Source organism: Lissotriton vulgaris, chromosome 11 (genome assembly GCF_964263255.1).
Source record: "Lissotriton vulgaris chromosome 11, aLisVul1.2, whole genome shotgun sequence".
Taxonomy (NCBI): Eukaryota; Metazoa; Chordata; class Amphibia; order Caudata; family Salamandridae; genus Lissotriton; species Lissotriton vulgaris.
Genome location: NC_141699.1, coordinates 774078009 through 774094960, shown reverse-complemented (window position 1 = coordinate 774094960; position 16952 = coordinate 774078009). Strand labels below are relative to the sequence as shown.

General features: G+C 41.7%; 1 protein-coding gene across 9 annotated transcripts in view; it reads right to left on the bottom strand.

Annotated features, from left to right (window-relative positions):
* DOCK10 (dedicator of cytokinesis 10) overlaps positions 1-16952 on the bottom strand; it is a 1740483-nt gene that overhangs the window by 717433 nt on the left and 1006098 nt on the right. For all 9 annotated transcript variants that reach the window (XM_086943899.1, XM_086943900.1, XM_086943901.1 and 6 more), the window contains exon 14: positions 8381-8463. In XM_086943899.1, coding sequence (XP_086800025.1) covers positions 8381-8463 — 83 coding nt within the window. The remainder of the gene's footprint in view (positions 1-8380; positions 8464-16952) is intronic.

Below are 16952 nucleotides of genomic sequence, written 5' to 3'. Positions count from 1 at the left end.
TAGGCTGTAACAAGGGCATGTGCCCATGGCCATATGCCATGAGCAGCCAGTTCTGGGACAGAGTGGTATGGTACGGCAAGTGACAAAGGGCTGCATCCTATGCCGAAATACTACTGTGCACAGCAAGAGGCTATGGATAGATATCTTCTTCTTTGGCTAGGGATTGTGGGAAAGTGGGATACTATGTGGTATGGCTGGGTAGCCTTACTTTGTGATATCATCACCATACCCCCAAGATGGTCCTTGGATTCACATGAATAAATCCTTAGTTCAGTCCTGGTAGAGTGGCAAAGAGCAGTCAGGCTTCACAAGAGGAATAAGTGTTAAGCATTTCAGAGTACCAACATGGACAATAAGTAATTGATATGACATGAGAGAAATCCCACACCAAATTATAAAAATACAGTGTATTTTTTTCTTAATTTAGACACCAAAACACAGAACTCCACACATATAACCAGAGGTATAGATTTTTGAAGCAATATTAAATCAGTGCAGAAAAATACATAGATAAAATAACATTGCGGTCAATGACAAAAAACACTTGTGACAATCAGTCGCTTGCAGGTCACGTTACGTGGAACCCTTACAGGTTGAAGGTCATGCATGTACCAAGACCAGGCCACATCAGTCAGATCAATTTTACCTACCCTGTGGAGTACGGGTGCAGAGTTGTTCTGGCTCTCATTGTTGCTGAACAGGAAGTGCGGGTGGTGCTGATTTTACCACTTAATTGATGCTGTATTAAACAGAATGCTGCTGACATCAGATGATGGTTGCACGGTGTTCCCTGTAGGTGCAGCCTCAAGTGTGGGGGTTGGTTACTGGTTTGGTGACCAATAAGCCTTGGAAGGCACACATAGCGAAATACTTCTGGAACTTCCCTGGTTCTGGGGGAGTGACATAGGTGCCTGAATCTTGGGAGCAGGCAAGACTACAACTCTCACAATGCATTGGACCACCTGGATTTGGGCGATCCCACAGAGGACCAAATGGCCAGCAGTGTTTTTACATGCAGTTTGAAGGGGACGAGTGCCTCTAATTCAGGTGAGACTAAGGGTGCTTCTGGCTTCCACAAGAGTCCCTCTCTTCGGGAGTGTTGGGTTACAGCTAAGGGGGAGAGTTGTTCACTCAGTTCCACGTCTGTTGCATCGGGGCAAAGTAGCCCTCCTTTGCTTTGGTGCTGTGGGCAAAGTCTTGTTATCGGCAACACAGGTCTCCGCTTGGTCCTTCCTTGAAGTAAGTTGTTCAGGTCTGAGGTTCTGGTGTCAGGAGGGTCTGTTAAATCCTAGATTTAAGGGAATTAGAGGTGTGGGAGCCAGACGCCAATGGGCAGCTAGTCCCTGTAGCCAATCTGCCCGTGAAGTCACCACATCCAGTGGTGTAGGTCACCTTTCCAACCTAGAACCCATTATTACTGCCCTCCTGAAGATGGCAGAATTCTATTTTAAGTATACAGATCAGGCGGCCGACCCTAAAGGTGTGGCCAGCCTTCCTGGAGGTGATCACCTCCTGCATATCTAATTTCCCACCTTGTCCCAGTGCAAGTGCGCCTGGGGCAAGGGAAGGGCCGTGTCCTCCTCAGGGGGACAGCCCAGATGCATATCAGAGGCAGTGCAGTCTTTGACGCTCACTGCCTTGATTTGCTAATTCACCAGCCTGTTTGAGAGGAGGGAAGTGTGACCCCCTTCCCGCCAAAGCCTTTGATCCTGACTCCTGGGAGTGATCACACTGCCTGCAGGAGATCAGAATATTGTCTTGGTGGCAGCAGGCGCAGCAAAGCATGTGCTAGTCACGCAGGGCACCAGATTCATGTCACGGGTGAGAAGGCGCATTGTTTGATACCAAACATTACATATTTAAGTGGTATCATAAGGGAGCAGCCAATCTTGAGATTACCCGGTTGGCAGCCCATGTTATCTTATGAACCGCTAACACTTGCAGTAGTTCCCAATGGGGGACACCATTATAGGAACATAGAGGTTTGCATATATATGTCCACACCTTTAATGTAATACACTCTGCCTCCTGGGTTGACGAGGCCTTCCTTCAGGGAGCATGACAGATATTAAAGATAGTGCATTGACTGTGCAACACATGGTGAGGGCACACTTGAGTTGGAACAGTTTTCACTCCTCCAGCAGTCTGCAATGACAAGCCTGCTGTCAGTAGTTTGCTTAGGTCCCTCAGGGTGGCACAAAACCATGCTGCCACCCTGGAAACCCCTTTACCACCTTTGACCTGGGTACCCCGATACATTACACTAGGGACTTATAAGAGGATAAAGTCTCTGCCAATTTGGGAGAAGCAAGTCCAACATAACCGTTTAAGGAGAGAGCACAGGCACTGGGGTCTGGGCAGCAGACTCCAGTGCACTATCGGAGTTATAAACATCAGCATTTGGAGCAAGAATTGGGGGGGTGAACAAATAAAAAGGGCACTTTCCAACAGGTGTCAAAGTAATTCACTACCAAAAGTTGAAAAAAGTACTGAAAACTCTTGCAATGATAAATAAAAACATTGACATTCAGCTCTATAACTTTAGTTGAAGGGATGTTATAGTTACCTGGTGAATGCTGACAGTTAATGAATGGTCTTCTCACAATGTAAGTCACACAGTGGTAGTCCAAAAAAGACAACATCTGATTTATGCTTCCTTGTTTGCTAACCCCTATATGACTTGCTGGTAAGCAATTTGATCACTGTAGACTGCTTCGATGTAGCAGTGCTTCAGGTTTTCATGATGAACTGTTAATCCACATGTAGTTCTGGTCATTACCCTGTGTCATGTGACACTGCTATTCAGTATCATAGTGCATGTGTTCTGGCCTTACAATGGTAGTGCTATTTATGTTTACTGTAAGGCCTTGCTAGATAATTCCGAGTTTACACCGGTGGCATGGAAGTTGAATGTCATCTGCAGTTTGTAATTACATCACCCGCATATTTGACAAAAAATATATGGCTGCCAGGAGCTGTGCTTCTAAGCCCACAGAGTAAGGTTACCAATATATAAAAAGTGCCACTCTACATATTTGAAACAAGTACCCTCACAGCAGCTAAAAACCTTAAAGCTGCTCTCACTCTAAACGACCAGGCAGCATTCTCTAGGAACAGACCTAGATATAAGTCAACTTATTATTTTTGTATCTCAGCTTAGCAAATTGCAGGCAAAATGAACGAAAGGTATTTTCCACGCAGTTTTCGAAATCCGTTTTAGTAGTGAGATTACGTTTTTTATAATTTTGGTAGAGGAGTAACTTTATAAAAACTTTGTTTGGGGTGCCAGAAACAGAATGGTTTAAACCAGTGCTGCCACTCATCATAGAGGCCCACAAACTCCTTGGCGTTGTTCTGTCTGCCAGAGGACAACAGGTGTTCCTTAGGACACAAGGAGGCATGGGTGTTGCTATTAATTGGCCACCTAGTTGGAATTAGCCACCTGGGAGGGGCACAGGACAGCTTAAAGAACAAAAGATAGCTTTATTTACATCTTCTGTTGACTTGCTGATACCAAATGGGGCAGACATGTTCTGTTCCCATTCATTTCAAAGCCCTCTTTGATCGTTTGGCTCAAACCCCAACAGAAGAGAGAACATTTAGGTTCTGAAATGGGGGAGGAACGTAAATAGGGGAGTGGCTAGGGGCCAGGCTAGAGCTCATCCAAAGGGAACAAGTGTTCAGCCATTCTAAATGTATGATTTCTGGAAATTTGTAGAGTAAAGTGGAGACGTTGGAAAACAAAAGGAAGTGGGCGCAGGGCAAGAAAGCACAAAGGATTTATAGAGGAAAATACTCCAGTCACTGTCTAGTGCAACAGATTAGATTGGGTTCTCACCACCACCTTTTTAGAACATTTATGGGCCTGTCAAGACTACACCTGAAGAAGAAGGCCCCACTGGAAGAAAAAAACCTCATGATTCCTGACTTCTCCCTGGTACCCAGGGAATAAAACTGCTCCACGGTTGTCAAGTGGCAGACCGCCTTTTTACTTGCACTAGGGACACATAAAACAAGAAGGCGGAGCGGACTACAGAGGACTGGACCCTGAAAGAGCCCTGACTGGAGAGAGACTTGAAGCCCTGAAGTCTGCCCTGAGGATCTATGGGCATGCAGTTAGAAGACTGGACAAATTGCTGAGGCCTCCAAGGGGAGGTTGCCCCTAAGGTGCGGAGGAAAACCATGTTTGTCCAGCTTGGAGCTTTTAGCCATGGTGAAAATTGGTTCAGTGGGAACTTGCACTTCAGGTGTCCAGAATTGTGAAGCCCTACCTGGGCACAGCATTCAGCCTTGATTCACTGGAGGATTGTGGGAACCAAAAAAGTGAGTAAGTGCAAAGGTAAAATCTTCGAGCAGTGTGATATGATAAATCCATCCCAGTGATGTAACAACTTCGGCCACTGAGAAATTCAGCTGTGTCCTGCTCAGACCCTTTGGTGCTGAAACCACTGACTTCAGTAAGCAAACAAAGAGATACCCAACCTTGAGGGAACCTTATCGGACTCAATCTTGGCCCTTGCCCTGCTGAAGGATTTGGACTTCCATTTCAGAGACTAAGGAGTTGTTTAGAGTTTGGAAGAAAGGGTACTCCATAAAAATGTGACGGAGTACCCTGTCCAAACTGGCATCCTTCCCGTACGATTTGGAATATGCTGAACAGTCATATTTGAAACCCTAGATCGACTGTCCTAGTTGCATTAGCTTGTCAGTCTTAGTACCTTTCACTATCTGCTCTATTTAGGTTGAACGTTCTGAAGTATTTTTTCCAGCTTGATCCCCCTAGGAAAAGCTTGCCAGCCATAAGCAAGAAAAAGTGAACTCCCAATGTGTCATGGCAACTAGTTTTTTTGTTCTTCAAAAACAATCTGCTTTGGGAATTTGTTCTGAAATTCAAAAAAGTTTGCTGAGCAGCAGCATGAAACATGGTGGATGCTCAGCACACTTCAGTGCCTTCGGAGGAGCCACTTAGGCAGGAGAAACCACTGCCAGAGAGGTTGAGGTCTCTAAATATGGAAGGCTGTTGTCCACCCTAGAAAAAGAATAAATGCTTCCGCACAGTCAAACAATAAATAACCTACCTAGTCCTACTGTAAAAACCTTGGCCGGGATGACCTGCTTAGTGCATCCAACCACTGTTCCAGGTTGTTTTTAAAATTTGTTTTACTTCTGCTTGGCGTTTTTGTGATATCTGTCAGGCCTGACACCCTTAGGGTGGTCTTTCCCAAATTGTTTTGCCTGCTTACCTCCAATTTTTGCTGTATAATTTTTGCTGGGCTGAACACTATACCACTGCTAACCAATGCTAAAGTGCATGTGTTTCTCCCCTAAATACGGTTTGATGGACTTATTCACAAATGGTATATTTAATTTATCTGTAAGTCCATAGTAGAGTACACTACATGTGCCCTGGACCTGTAAATTAAATGCTACCAGTGTGCCTGCAGAACTGATTGTGCCACCCACACAAGTTGTCCTTTAAACGTGTCTCAAGCCTGTCACTACAAAGCATGTGTGTACAGTTTAGTCTGCCATGTCTACTTCACATTTAAACCCCCCTGCAAGCCTTAAACGTCCCTTTTATTACATATAAGACACCCATAATGTAGGCCCTGGGTAGCCCAAAGGGCAGCGCGCTGTGTAAGCAAAAAGAAGGACATATAGTTTTATGTTTTGCACGTCCTGGTAGTGAAACACACATAAAAAAAAAATGTTCACTACTGGGAGGCCTATCCCCTCATAGCTTAACTATGGGAAGTCCTTATTAAACTTAAAAGCTGTCATTCCTGATTGAGAAGGAGTAGCTCTGGCATGTTTGATATAATTGGAATGACAGTGATACATCCTCTTTGCTGGCAAAGTTGAATATATCTTCACAATTTTAGAAATGTAACTTTAAGAAAGATGACATTCCTCTGCTCTTACCCCTGTATGCCTTCAGACTGTCTCCAATTCACATCTGGGGTAGGTGATAGCAAGGCTTTGTGCATTCTCTCTAGCCAGCCACATACAAAGGAAGGTTATGTGTGACTGAGTGGCCACCTGCATCCTGATGGGCAGGATGGGAGGGAGGAGCTGACAATTACACCTGAATGGGCAGTGTCCTGTCCCCACACAAAGGGTTGCATACCGCTCTGTAGTAAGTCTGGTGCCAGGGCTGGGAAGGTGGACCTCTATTCACTTCAAAGACCCTCTTTGAAGTAACCTCCACTTCAAATGCACCACTTGGAATAAGTACTGGGTCTTGGTCCCCACCAAATCAGACACTTCTGGCCTTGTAAAGAAACTCTGCCAGGAAGAGGGACTGCTGTGCTGCTACAAGGACTGCCATTCTGCTGGACTGCTGAAAAAATGCTTTTCTGCTGTTCTGCTTGTTGCATGCTACCCTCTGCCCCTGCTGAGGAAGAGCTGGACACTTGCTTGACCCCAGAATGATCACCAAGGGTATGCTGGCTTTCTTCTTGTTTTGAGACGCAGGGATATCAAAGTCGCACCTCCTGCACCTGTTCATGGTCCACTGGAAGTGGATTCTAGTGGAACTGACGCATTCCTGCATGACGCAGAATCAATGTATCACACTATGGTGGGAACAGAACTGGTGCATGGCCTCAAGAACCTATGCTTTAGAGCCACCGCATTGCTGCCTCCTGCAGTGAGAGACAGGAGAAATCAGAGTATAACCAACACATCTCAGCTCCAGCACTTCGTCTACGGAACTTGTGCAATGCCATCGTTGGGTGGAGAAAATCAGTGCATCAACTTGACTGTGGGATCGACACCCACTCGTCGCTTGGCTGCACCCTACATCTCGCTGTTGTGACCAGGATCAAGGTACTTTGTTCATTGGTCCTTGCATGATTCCAGTATCTGGCATGCACTCCATTGCAGTCAGCCTGAACTCTTGACTTTACCTCAGTCCTGCGCGTTCAGATAACCTCCACAGGCGCTTATTGGTTTTATGCTCTATTTACATTTTTATTCTTTAAAAATTAAATTCTTGACTTCTACATATTGGATTTTTGCAATTTTGATCTTGCTTTATTTATAAAATCAGAATCTATTTTTCTAAACTGGTGTGGAGTCTTTTTTTGGTATTTTCACTGTGTTACTGTTTGAAGTGTTGCACAAATGCTTTACACATTGCCTCTTAAGTTAAGCCTGCCTGCTCTATGCCAAACTACCAAATGGTAAGCTCAGGTGAATTTAGGGTGTGTATCTGACTTTCCCTTTCTAGGATTATGTTTCCTTCTTGGACAGGATGCATACCTCTGCCAAGCAGAAACCCTATATCTAACAATCCTGTTAAAACTTCATAGCCATGTCCAGTTTTATTGTTTCTTTTGTTCTATTATTCTCTATTTTTCTAAATTGTTTTCCAAATATTATTTTACTGTCTACTTTAAAATTGTTGGTACTGCTTGAACCTAACGCACAGTTCTCTCGGGTTTGCCTGCTGCTTCTGCTATAGCTGCAAGATGTTAACCAGTTATTCCCTAAGAACAGTAGCGGCTGGCAGAGAACAGAGGTGGAGAGGCAAGGGGACAAAATACAAAAAAAATACCACTTACCTCCTCACAGCCGTCATCTCTCCACCGTTGTGTCTCGGCTTCTCCAGCGAGTCCCGGATGCAGGAAGCACCCAAGCACGCATAAGCCAATCCCAATGCAGCATGCAGCGTCGTTCTTGGTCTGAGCCCGTAGATGGGCCTCAGATGGGGACAGGGTTCCTGGCCATGTTCCCCACCAGGCTGTGCATTAGAGTCTGGTGGGGAATATGCAAAGTGCGCATGAATGTTTGGCCCGGCTAAGACGGCCGGCCAAACCGTCATGCGCACTTGGAGTGAGCAAACCACTCTTCCTATGCCACCACCCCCCCTCCCAACCTAACCCAGCCTCAAACCTATGAAAAATAAAATGATCGTAATCACGTTATTATCATTATAGTTTTCATGCCCTGAAAGCCTTCCTGTCTTTCCTGCCTTAGTGGAGGAGCCGCCCCTGCCTAGCATCTACATTTTGGCCTAATCACATTGTACCTATTGAATTGGTAGGGGTAACCACTTGCTTAATTAATAACCCAATATCTGACACCAAAATGATAGATTCAGATTACCGAGATTTGCATAATTTTCCACACCTTTTGTAAAAACATTTTCCCTGACCAACCAGTGATTTACTATTGAAAAAGCATCATTGCAAAGCCCAAAGAAGACCCCAAGACAAATGAAATATTATCAGTAACCAATCGATATGTGCGATAGTCTGTTCTTGAAATGATTAACACAATTGGTTGCACCTTTCACTTTTTGACCAGCTTTAAAAGCTGGAAATGGCCTTCAGAAACAGCTTTGAAAGAATAGCAGAGGCCACCTATGAATACATACCTCATGGACCACGCAAAAGGCATGCGGTATTTCCCCAACTTGCTGCAGAACTGCTTGTTCAGTTTTACTAGTTTCTGTGCAGACTACACAAACGACAAAAAAACACAGATTTTTACCAACTGAAGTGCGGGGGTTTGAATGCTAGAACAAAAACCAGCAACAGTAACTCTCACTTGCATAGGCAACTGATACAGAACCAATTAGACAATTTGGCAATTTTCAGTAAACATGTTTTTTCATTGTTGCAGCTTTGTATATATCAATACGTCTTGTATGTTTCAACATTTGTGTTTTCCCATTAAATGATGATATTGAAATTTCAACGGTGTGTGTGTGTCTGTGTGTGACAAGGACGCTTGTGATATTTTTAAAATGTTGCCAATTTTATACTAATTTATAAGTGGTTTTTGTTGATGCAGACCAGTAACCGGGAATATGTTAGTAGCTCCATTACATGAATAATATTAGGTCTGGGAGACATTTAAATTAAACTGGCTTATTCACCTAATTTCAGAAATTCATGGTGTACTTGTTATGTGAAAATCCCCAAATTATGTCACTTCACATAATTTCACTACATTTGCATAAAATGTACAGTGAATACACCAGTTGCAGTAAAAATGTACAGTGAATACACAACAGAACAAGAGCAGCTGTTGTTAGAAGTGCTTTAGTTTTTTTTCTGCACCATTTTTTGCTACACAAATTTAGTTGACGCAAGGACACATTTTGTGCTAAAATATAGCACTAAATGACTGATTTGTATTTTGTGTAATTCTGTGTCATTTCACGTACTTTTACCAGAATTAAGTGTAATTACGTGACAGGAAAATATACAAATTGTGCACACCTAATGATAATCACCCTCTTGTTATTGCAAAGAATGGGATTCTATAGAAATTTTAGGACAGCCATGGGTAGCAACTATTACCTTGCTAGCGGCTTGCTCCTTGGTATGCCTGCTACTGGCCTTACCATCACTGTTCAGCACAGTCATGAAATGATCAGCAGGAACAGATTACATAGAAGCAATTTAATATCTCTACTTACCTTTTCAAAGTTTCCACTCCGTTCTATTTCCCTAGACCCTCAGAACCAATTACAATGCTTTACTGGGATGTAGGGTGGCACATGAATTCAATCATGTGATGCCAATAGTAGGCAAGAGGTACCAGTTGCGACTTTTGGAATCCTCATTGGAAGATTAGGAAGCAGATCATTCTGTTCAATCCATACCAATAATTGAAAGTGAATCATCTCGTTCAATTAACTTTCCATTGCAATTAAACACTTTCTGCAGCAAGCAATTGCTGGCTTTGACCTATAATTAAACTATGCTTGCAACCTCAGTGTCCCAACATACAATGCACATGGTTCAAGTTTGGTGACAATCGCATCCTGCTACCTTCAGTGCAATGGAAGAGGTATAAAATTTCCAAGTACCATAGTTAAGTTAATTTAATGTAATATTGCGCAAGAATCACCCCGGGGGAGGTATCTCAACACTGAAACAGAATCATGCAAAGTAATAGTGCTAAGTTAAAACAAAACAGTCTTAAGCATTTTTCTAAATTTAGTGTAATCTATGCAGATACAGAGGTGAAGAGGTAAGTTGTTCCAGTATGAAGGGGACAAATAGGAAAAAGCTTTACCTCCACATTCAGACGATTACATTCAAGGTACAATAAGCAGAGCAGTGTACAGACAGAATATCGAGTTGTTTATTTCGAACTACAACAATATTGAGTTTGAAATATTGAGGTACAAGAATATCGACAGCAAGTATATCATTGTACAGAATATCAACAGTAAGGTAAGAAATATCACTTTTTTTAATATCGATGACAGTAATATTGTTTGTAAAAATATTGTTAATATTATTGATATTTATATTAGTGTTCTGTATTTTAGTATGTGTGTTAAAAGTATGTTATGCAATTTTTTGGTGTAAGTGTAGTCTTTTTTTTAATGTATGAGTTACATTTTTAGCAGTAATTCGTTGTATGAATTTTTTTTTGCGGATTTTAGTTCTCTAGCGGGTTGTGGCTTAAAGGGGAATAGGGTGGGAAGTAATTTAAATATAATAAAGTAATTATTAATTTTATTTATTATTATTTATAATTAGTTTATTATTAATTAGTTAAAACATTGGTTATTCATTTATATAAATTAATTAATAGATACTTATAATAATTGTGTTATTTTTTTAAGAGCGTGTTGTGGGTTTATAGTGGAATAGGGTGGGAAGTAATTTATTTACAAAAAAGGGTAAATATGAATTTGTATTTATTAGTATTTATGATTTAATGTATGAGTAATTAATTATTAATTGGTTATCAATTTTAATTATTTAATTGATTGATAATTATATAAATTGTGTTTTTTTAGGAGTGGGTTGTGGGTTTGTAGGGGAATAGGGTGGGAAGTAATTTAATTATAATAAAGTACTTATAATTATTTATGTATTAGTATTTATAATTACTTTATTATTAATTAATTATTAATTGGTTATTTAATTTTAATAATTATTGAATTGATAAGTATGTTAATTTGAACCCTCTGCTATCCACCACTTTACCTACTGCTGCACTCACTGGAGTGGGAATAGTAATTTGTACATCTCTGCTATCCAAAACTTTCCCTACTGTTGCACTCTCTGGAGTGGGAATAGTAATTTTCACCCCTACGCTATCCAACACTTTTCCTACTGTTGCACTCTCTGGAGTGGGAATAGTAATTTTTACCCCTACGCAATCCAACACTTTCCCTACTGTTCCACCCACTGGAGTGGGAATAGTAATTTCACCCCTACACAATCCAACACTTTCCCTACTGTTGAACTCACTGGAGTGGGAATAGTAATTTTTACCCCGCCGCAATCCAACACTTTCCCTACTGTTGAACTCACTGGAGTGGGAATAGTAATGTCCACCCCTCTGCTATCTCCGCTATCCAATACTTTTCCTACTGTGGCACTCACTGGAGTGGGAATAGTAATTGTTTCCCATCCGCTATCCAAAACTTTCCCTACTGTTGCACTCACTGGAGTGGAAATAGTAATTTTTACCCCTCAGCTATCCAAAACATTCGCTACTGTTGCACTCTCTGGAGTGGGAATAGTAATTTGTACATCTCTGCTATCCAAAACTTTCCCTACTGTTGCACTCATTGGAGTGGGAATAGTAATTTTTACCCCTATGCTATTCAACACTTTTACTACTGTTGCACTCTCTAGAGTGGGAATAGTCATTTTTACCCGTACACTATCCAAAACGTTCCCTACTGTTGCACTCACTGGAGTGGGAGTAGTAATTTTTACCCCTATGCTATCCAATGCTTTCCCTACTGTTGCACTCTCTGGAGGAGGAATAGTAATTGTATCCCCTCCGCTATCCAATATTTTCTCTACTGTTTTAGTTAATGTGGTGTAAAATGTGGTAAAACACCGTCACTCCGCATTTTTTATTCCGCATTCCTTTACTCCTCATACCATGATAACGCAGGTACAGTTACTCTGCAAAATTTTACAACGCATGCCATTATATATTATATGCTTTTACCACGCATGCTTTTACAACGCAATTCGTTGTAAAAGCATGATTGGTAAAAACATATGTTTTTTATATTTAAGTGTATGGTAAGTATATGGTTTTAGTTTGGGGGTGTTGGAGTATATGTTTTTGGGGTTCAGGGGTATTTTAATGGTGGGTTTTGGTTATGGGGTGCAGGGGTATTTAAGGGTTAAGGGATAGGTACGGGTATTGGGGTATAGGGGTATTTTTAGGGTTTTGAGCTAGGTTTGGGTTTTGGTGTACAGGGGTATTTTTAGGGTTTAGGTTTGGGTTTGTGGTACAGGGGTATTTCTAGGGTTCAGGGGTATTTTTGGGTTTTGGGGTACAGGGGTATTTTTAAGGTTCAGGGGTAGGTTTGGGTTTTGGGGTACAGGGGTATTTTAAGTGTTCAGGGGTAGGTTTGGGTTTTGGGGTACAGGGGTACAGGGGTATTTTTAGGGTTCAGGGGTAGGTTTGGGTTTTGGGGTACAGGGGTATTTCTAGGGTTCAGGGGTAGGTTTGGGTTTTGGGGTACAGGGGTATTTTTAGGGTTCAGGGGTAGGTTTGGGTTTTGGGGTACAGGGGTATTTTTAGGGTTCAGGGGTAGGTTTGGGTTTTGGGGTAAAGGGGTATTTTTAGGTTTCAGGGGTAGGTTTGGGTTTTGGGGTACAGGGTATATTTATAGGGTTAAGATGGGTTAGTGTTTAAGGGTGTTGGGGTATTTTAAGGAGTAAGGGTGGGTTTGGATTTTGGGGTGCTGGGGTATTTTAAGGGAGCAGGGTGGTATTAGTTTTTAGGGTGTTAAGTGTATTTTTTTAAATAGTATTTAAAACAAATGTAAATGTAAAATATTTATTTACTTATATACATATGCTTTATTTGGTTTATTTTTATATATTTATTTTTATTTATATGTATATAGATATATATATGTATACACTATATATATATATATATATAGACCCTTAGAAATCCAAGTAGCGATACGTTCCGAACAAACGCAGGCAGCCGCGGTCAGCGGGAGGGTCCACAAGCCAGAAGCAGCTGATCCCGGCAAACGAATGAAAAAGCAATCCCAACCCGTCAATGGATGACAGGCAACGTCAGGGTGCAGACCTCAGTACGCCACAGCAAACAGTCATAACGGAGCTCACAAAGGATCCAACTCGAGTGAGTAGCAGGAAGAAACGTTTATTAAATAAATGACGCGTTTCGCCTCACATGCTATTACTTGTCTTTTGCTTCTCTCTGGATTTCTTTCTATTTTTACACATTTTCGGTTGGGCTTCTGTCTCTTTTTATCATTTTTTCACCTTCAAATCTACCTTCTTTTTCTATATACACAGATATTTTATGCTTTGCACTTCTTTTGTAGTACATGACTTGTACCATTGCTGGTTCTTTCTGCTGACATGGCAGTCTTTTGTTTAGCAACAGTGTTGTGGCCACGGTATTCAGGCACTATGTCTTGAGTTGCTGGCACTTTGGGTTTTTCATTACGCTGCTGGCTTGTATATATTTTTTCCTTGATGGTAAGCACATTATACAGATTCTGGCACTATGCCATTATACCTGCAATTTTGCGTGTTTTTGTGCTTTCTTTATAGCATTTGACTATTTTCTAGCCAGTTGTTTGAAAGTTATTTGCCTATGGCCATTGCTTATATTTTAGCAGCCCTTTTTGTGTCAACCTTGTTTTATTTTTACCCAACACACAATGTATATATTTGTCCAAATTTGCCAAGACCAGTTTATAACCAGACACGAAATAGAATGTTCATGTTTCTGCATATGTCAAAAAACGATTTTTATTTTTGCACTGTTTCTTCATTTTCCTTCTTTTGGGCGTGTTCCCCCAATCAAGCCCCTCCCAGTGTTATGTATATATACTCCTATTTTTTTGTTGAGTGCCTATATGTGAACAAGCTCCCTAGTGGAGCGAAACGCGTCATTTATTTAATAAACGTTTATTCCTGCTACTCACTCGAGTTGGATCCTTTGTGAGCTCCGTTATGACTGTTTGCTGTGGCGTACTGAGGTCTGCACCCTGACGTTGCCTGTCATCCATTGACGGGTTGGGATTGATTTTTCATATATATATATATATATATATATATATATATATATATATATATATATATATATATATATATATATATATATATATATATATATATATATATATTTTAAACATATTAATTTCAAAGAAAGACACACATTCACTGGCTGGTGTCATCAGTGATGTCATGAGTGATGTCACTGACGATGTCATGAGTGATGTAATATGTGACGTCATCAGCAGTGCATTGCAGGCGCGCTTGTTATAGTGAGTCCAACTAACTATAAAGTTGGAATTTCTATGGTTTTATGTCAGTAAAATTTCCAGCTAACTATAACTGGTGTGAAACCTATGGTTTTTTCAGTGAATTTCATAGGTTTTTTAAATGCTAATTCCTAACTATATATATGGCCTCAAACCTATGAAATGTAATATTTTTCATAATGAATCCTATATTGTATATTTATATAATACTATTTTTTTATTTATTTGTTTTGCCCTGGTGCGCTCCCGGTGCGCGCCCCGGTGTGCGCACTGGAAAGCGTATTTTTCCAGAGCGCCCCGGGTCGCATACCGGTGAGCGTCCCGTTAGCGCTATTGCCGCGAACAAAACATGACGTATCACGTAGCCGCGTCCGCGTGATACGCACGGCGTAAGGGCACCCGGAAGTACTCGAGCGAATACGATCGCGCAACGTAAGCCTCTGACGTGCTTACACGACGCGCCCCATGGCGCGCCCCCGTGGCGCGCCCGGGGATGCGTCGCGTAAGCGCATCGGGTCATGTGACCTGAAAATAACACTTTTTATTGGTGCAAAACAGTTTTGGTTTCCAAATGATGAAAGCCCTGGTCATGTGACCTGAAAATAACACTTTTCATTGGTTCAGGACAGTTTTTTTTTCCAAATGATGAGAGCCCCCACCTTTTTTCCTTATTCTGACTTTGTCCTTTGACTGTGGAAGACCTGTTTGGAGATCTATCAGAAATATTTTGTACTTTAAAATGGCTACAGTATTAGCAGCAGCTGGAGCATCTGCACCACCACCACCACCACCACCACCAAGAGGACCACCACAACATCACATTGGTGGTCAAGAAGAAGAGGAGGAGGAGGAGGAGGAGGAGGAGGGGAGGAGGTGGCTGCCAGACGACAATACCGCATACAGGCCAAGGCAGCACATTGTATGGGAGTTTTTTTCTATCCCAGAGGGCAAGAAGAAAGTCAATGCGCCCAAGGTGACCTGCCAAATCTGTGGCATTGAACTGTCAAGGGGGAACCCTAACAAAAAATATTCTTTTGGTAATAATACCATGATTAGGCACATGCAGTGCAAGCATGCGAACAACTATGCTGCCGCAGAGGTGAGAGAACTGGCCAGCAACCCTCCCCAATCTACACCCAGCACCTCCAAACGAAAACAACCCACTCCATCGGGACCAGAGACAAGGGAGACGATCCCTTGCATACAACCACGGTTTGGTGAATTCAGGATCACATGTATTTTTTGTGGTAAGACCATCTCCTATGGTGAGCAGAGCATAAAGCTCATCCTCCTTGCTGGTGACAACCACAATTGCCCCCAAAAACCCTATTTTTTTCCTGATTTTTTTTGCTCCAGTTGAGCCATTTTCAATTCCCTGTTTTTTGTTTCTCCCCATAAAAATAACAAACAAATATAAAATACTTCATAAAAGCCAAAAAAAGTACAAAATGTTCAAAAAACATTAAAAAAATATAAAACAACAAAAGAAGATAAAAAACAGTTCTTTTTAGAACTACCTCCAATTTATAAAAAAAGGCTTCATTTTTTAAAAACTCTATCATTCTTTTTTCTCCAAGGAACGCTTCCCGGTACGCTCCGCGGTGCACGTACCGGGCGCTCCCCCCCGCGCAAATAAAAAAAATACACTTTTTTTTTACCCCGCGGGGCCCTTTTATAGCCCCCACATCAAACCTAGGGGGTCAGGGAGGGTCTACTCTGCCCCCTTATGGTCATTTCCCCCTTTGTTTTTGCCACCTCTAGTGTCTCGACCGGAAAAGGTTATTCTAATCCCACGCACCGCCGCAAGGTTGGACCATAGTTTAGTTCCGCAAGGTGGGTGGAAAAGAACCGCCTTGCGGAACCGTGGTGGACGGTCTCATAATCTGGCGAGGGGAAAATTGCTGCCAGATGGCAGATGGCCCACCATCGCATGGCTGGTGGTGCGCCCTCTCCGCCATCGTAATGAGCCCCTTTATTTTATAATATTTTTTAAACATAAAAAAACAATATTTTCAACAACAATATTTTTAATAACGATACCGATATGTTTGTACTTACCATTATGTAGATAGGACTTCGATATTCTGGACATAGATATTTTTGCATCAATATTTTTGTACCTCGATATTTTGTCAGTGATCCAAGCAGAGCTTTATACAAAGATCTTACATTTCTAACTTCGCAGTAGCATCTGAGCTTCTCCTGTAGATACCTGGGACCTTTACTCATTAACGAGTTATGTGTCAGGCAGCACATTTTAAAAATGATTCTTTGCCTTACCGGTAACCAGTGTAAAGATCTCAGCAGTGGTATGGAAGCAAAGCCAGAAGGGTGATTGCAAACAAGCCTTGCTGCCATATTTTGTACCACCTGTAATTTGGATATTAGTGCCTCATTTGCAGAAGCCAACAGAGTGTTACCGTAAATAGAAAGCAATGGGAAGGCTTTCTTCAAAAAGTGCATTGTGTTAAAGCAAGTAACACTGGTAGATAGAACTTGTTCTTTCATGGACAGAGATTGGTCTTTTTTTCTCCAAGATTCTAAACTACCTGCCTAGGGATAGGGACAGCACCCAATTCTGGTCACCACCAATCAGCTGACCAAAGTTGCTGGGCCCTAGCAAACAGCATGCTTGCTATTGTTTCAGCATTCAACTGTAGGCAATTAGTTGTCATCGATTCTGAGATCGCTATCATTC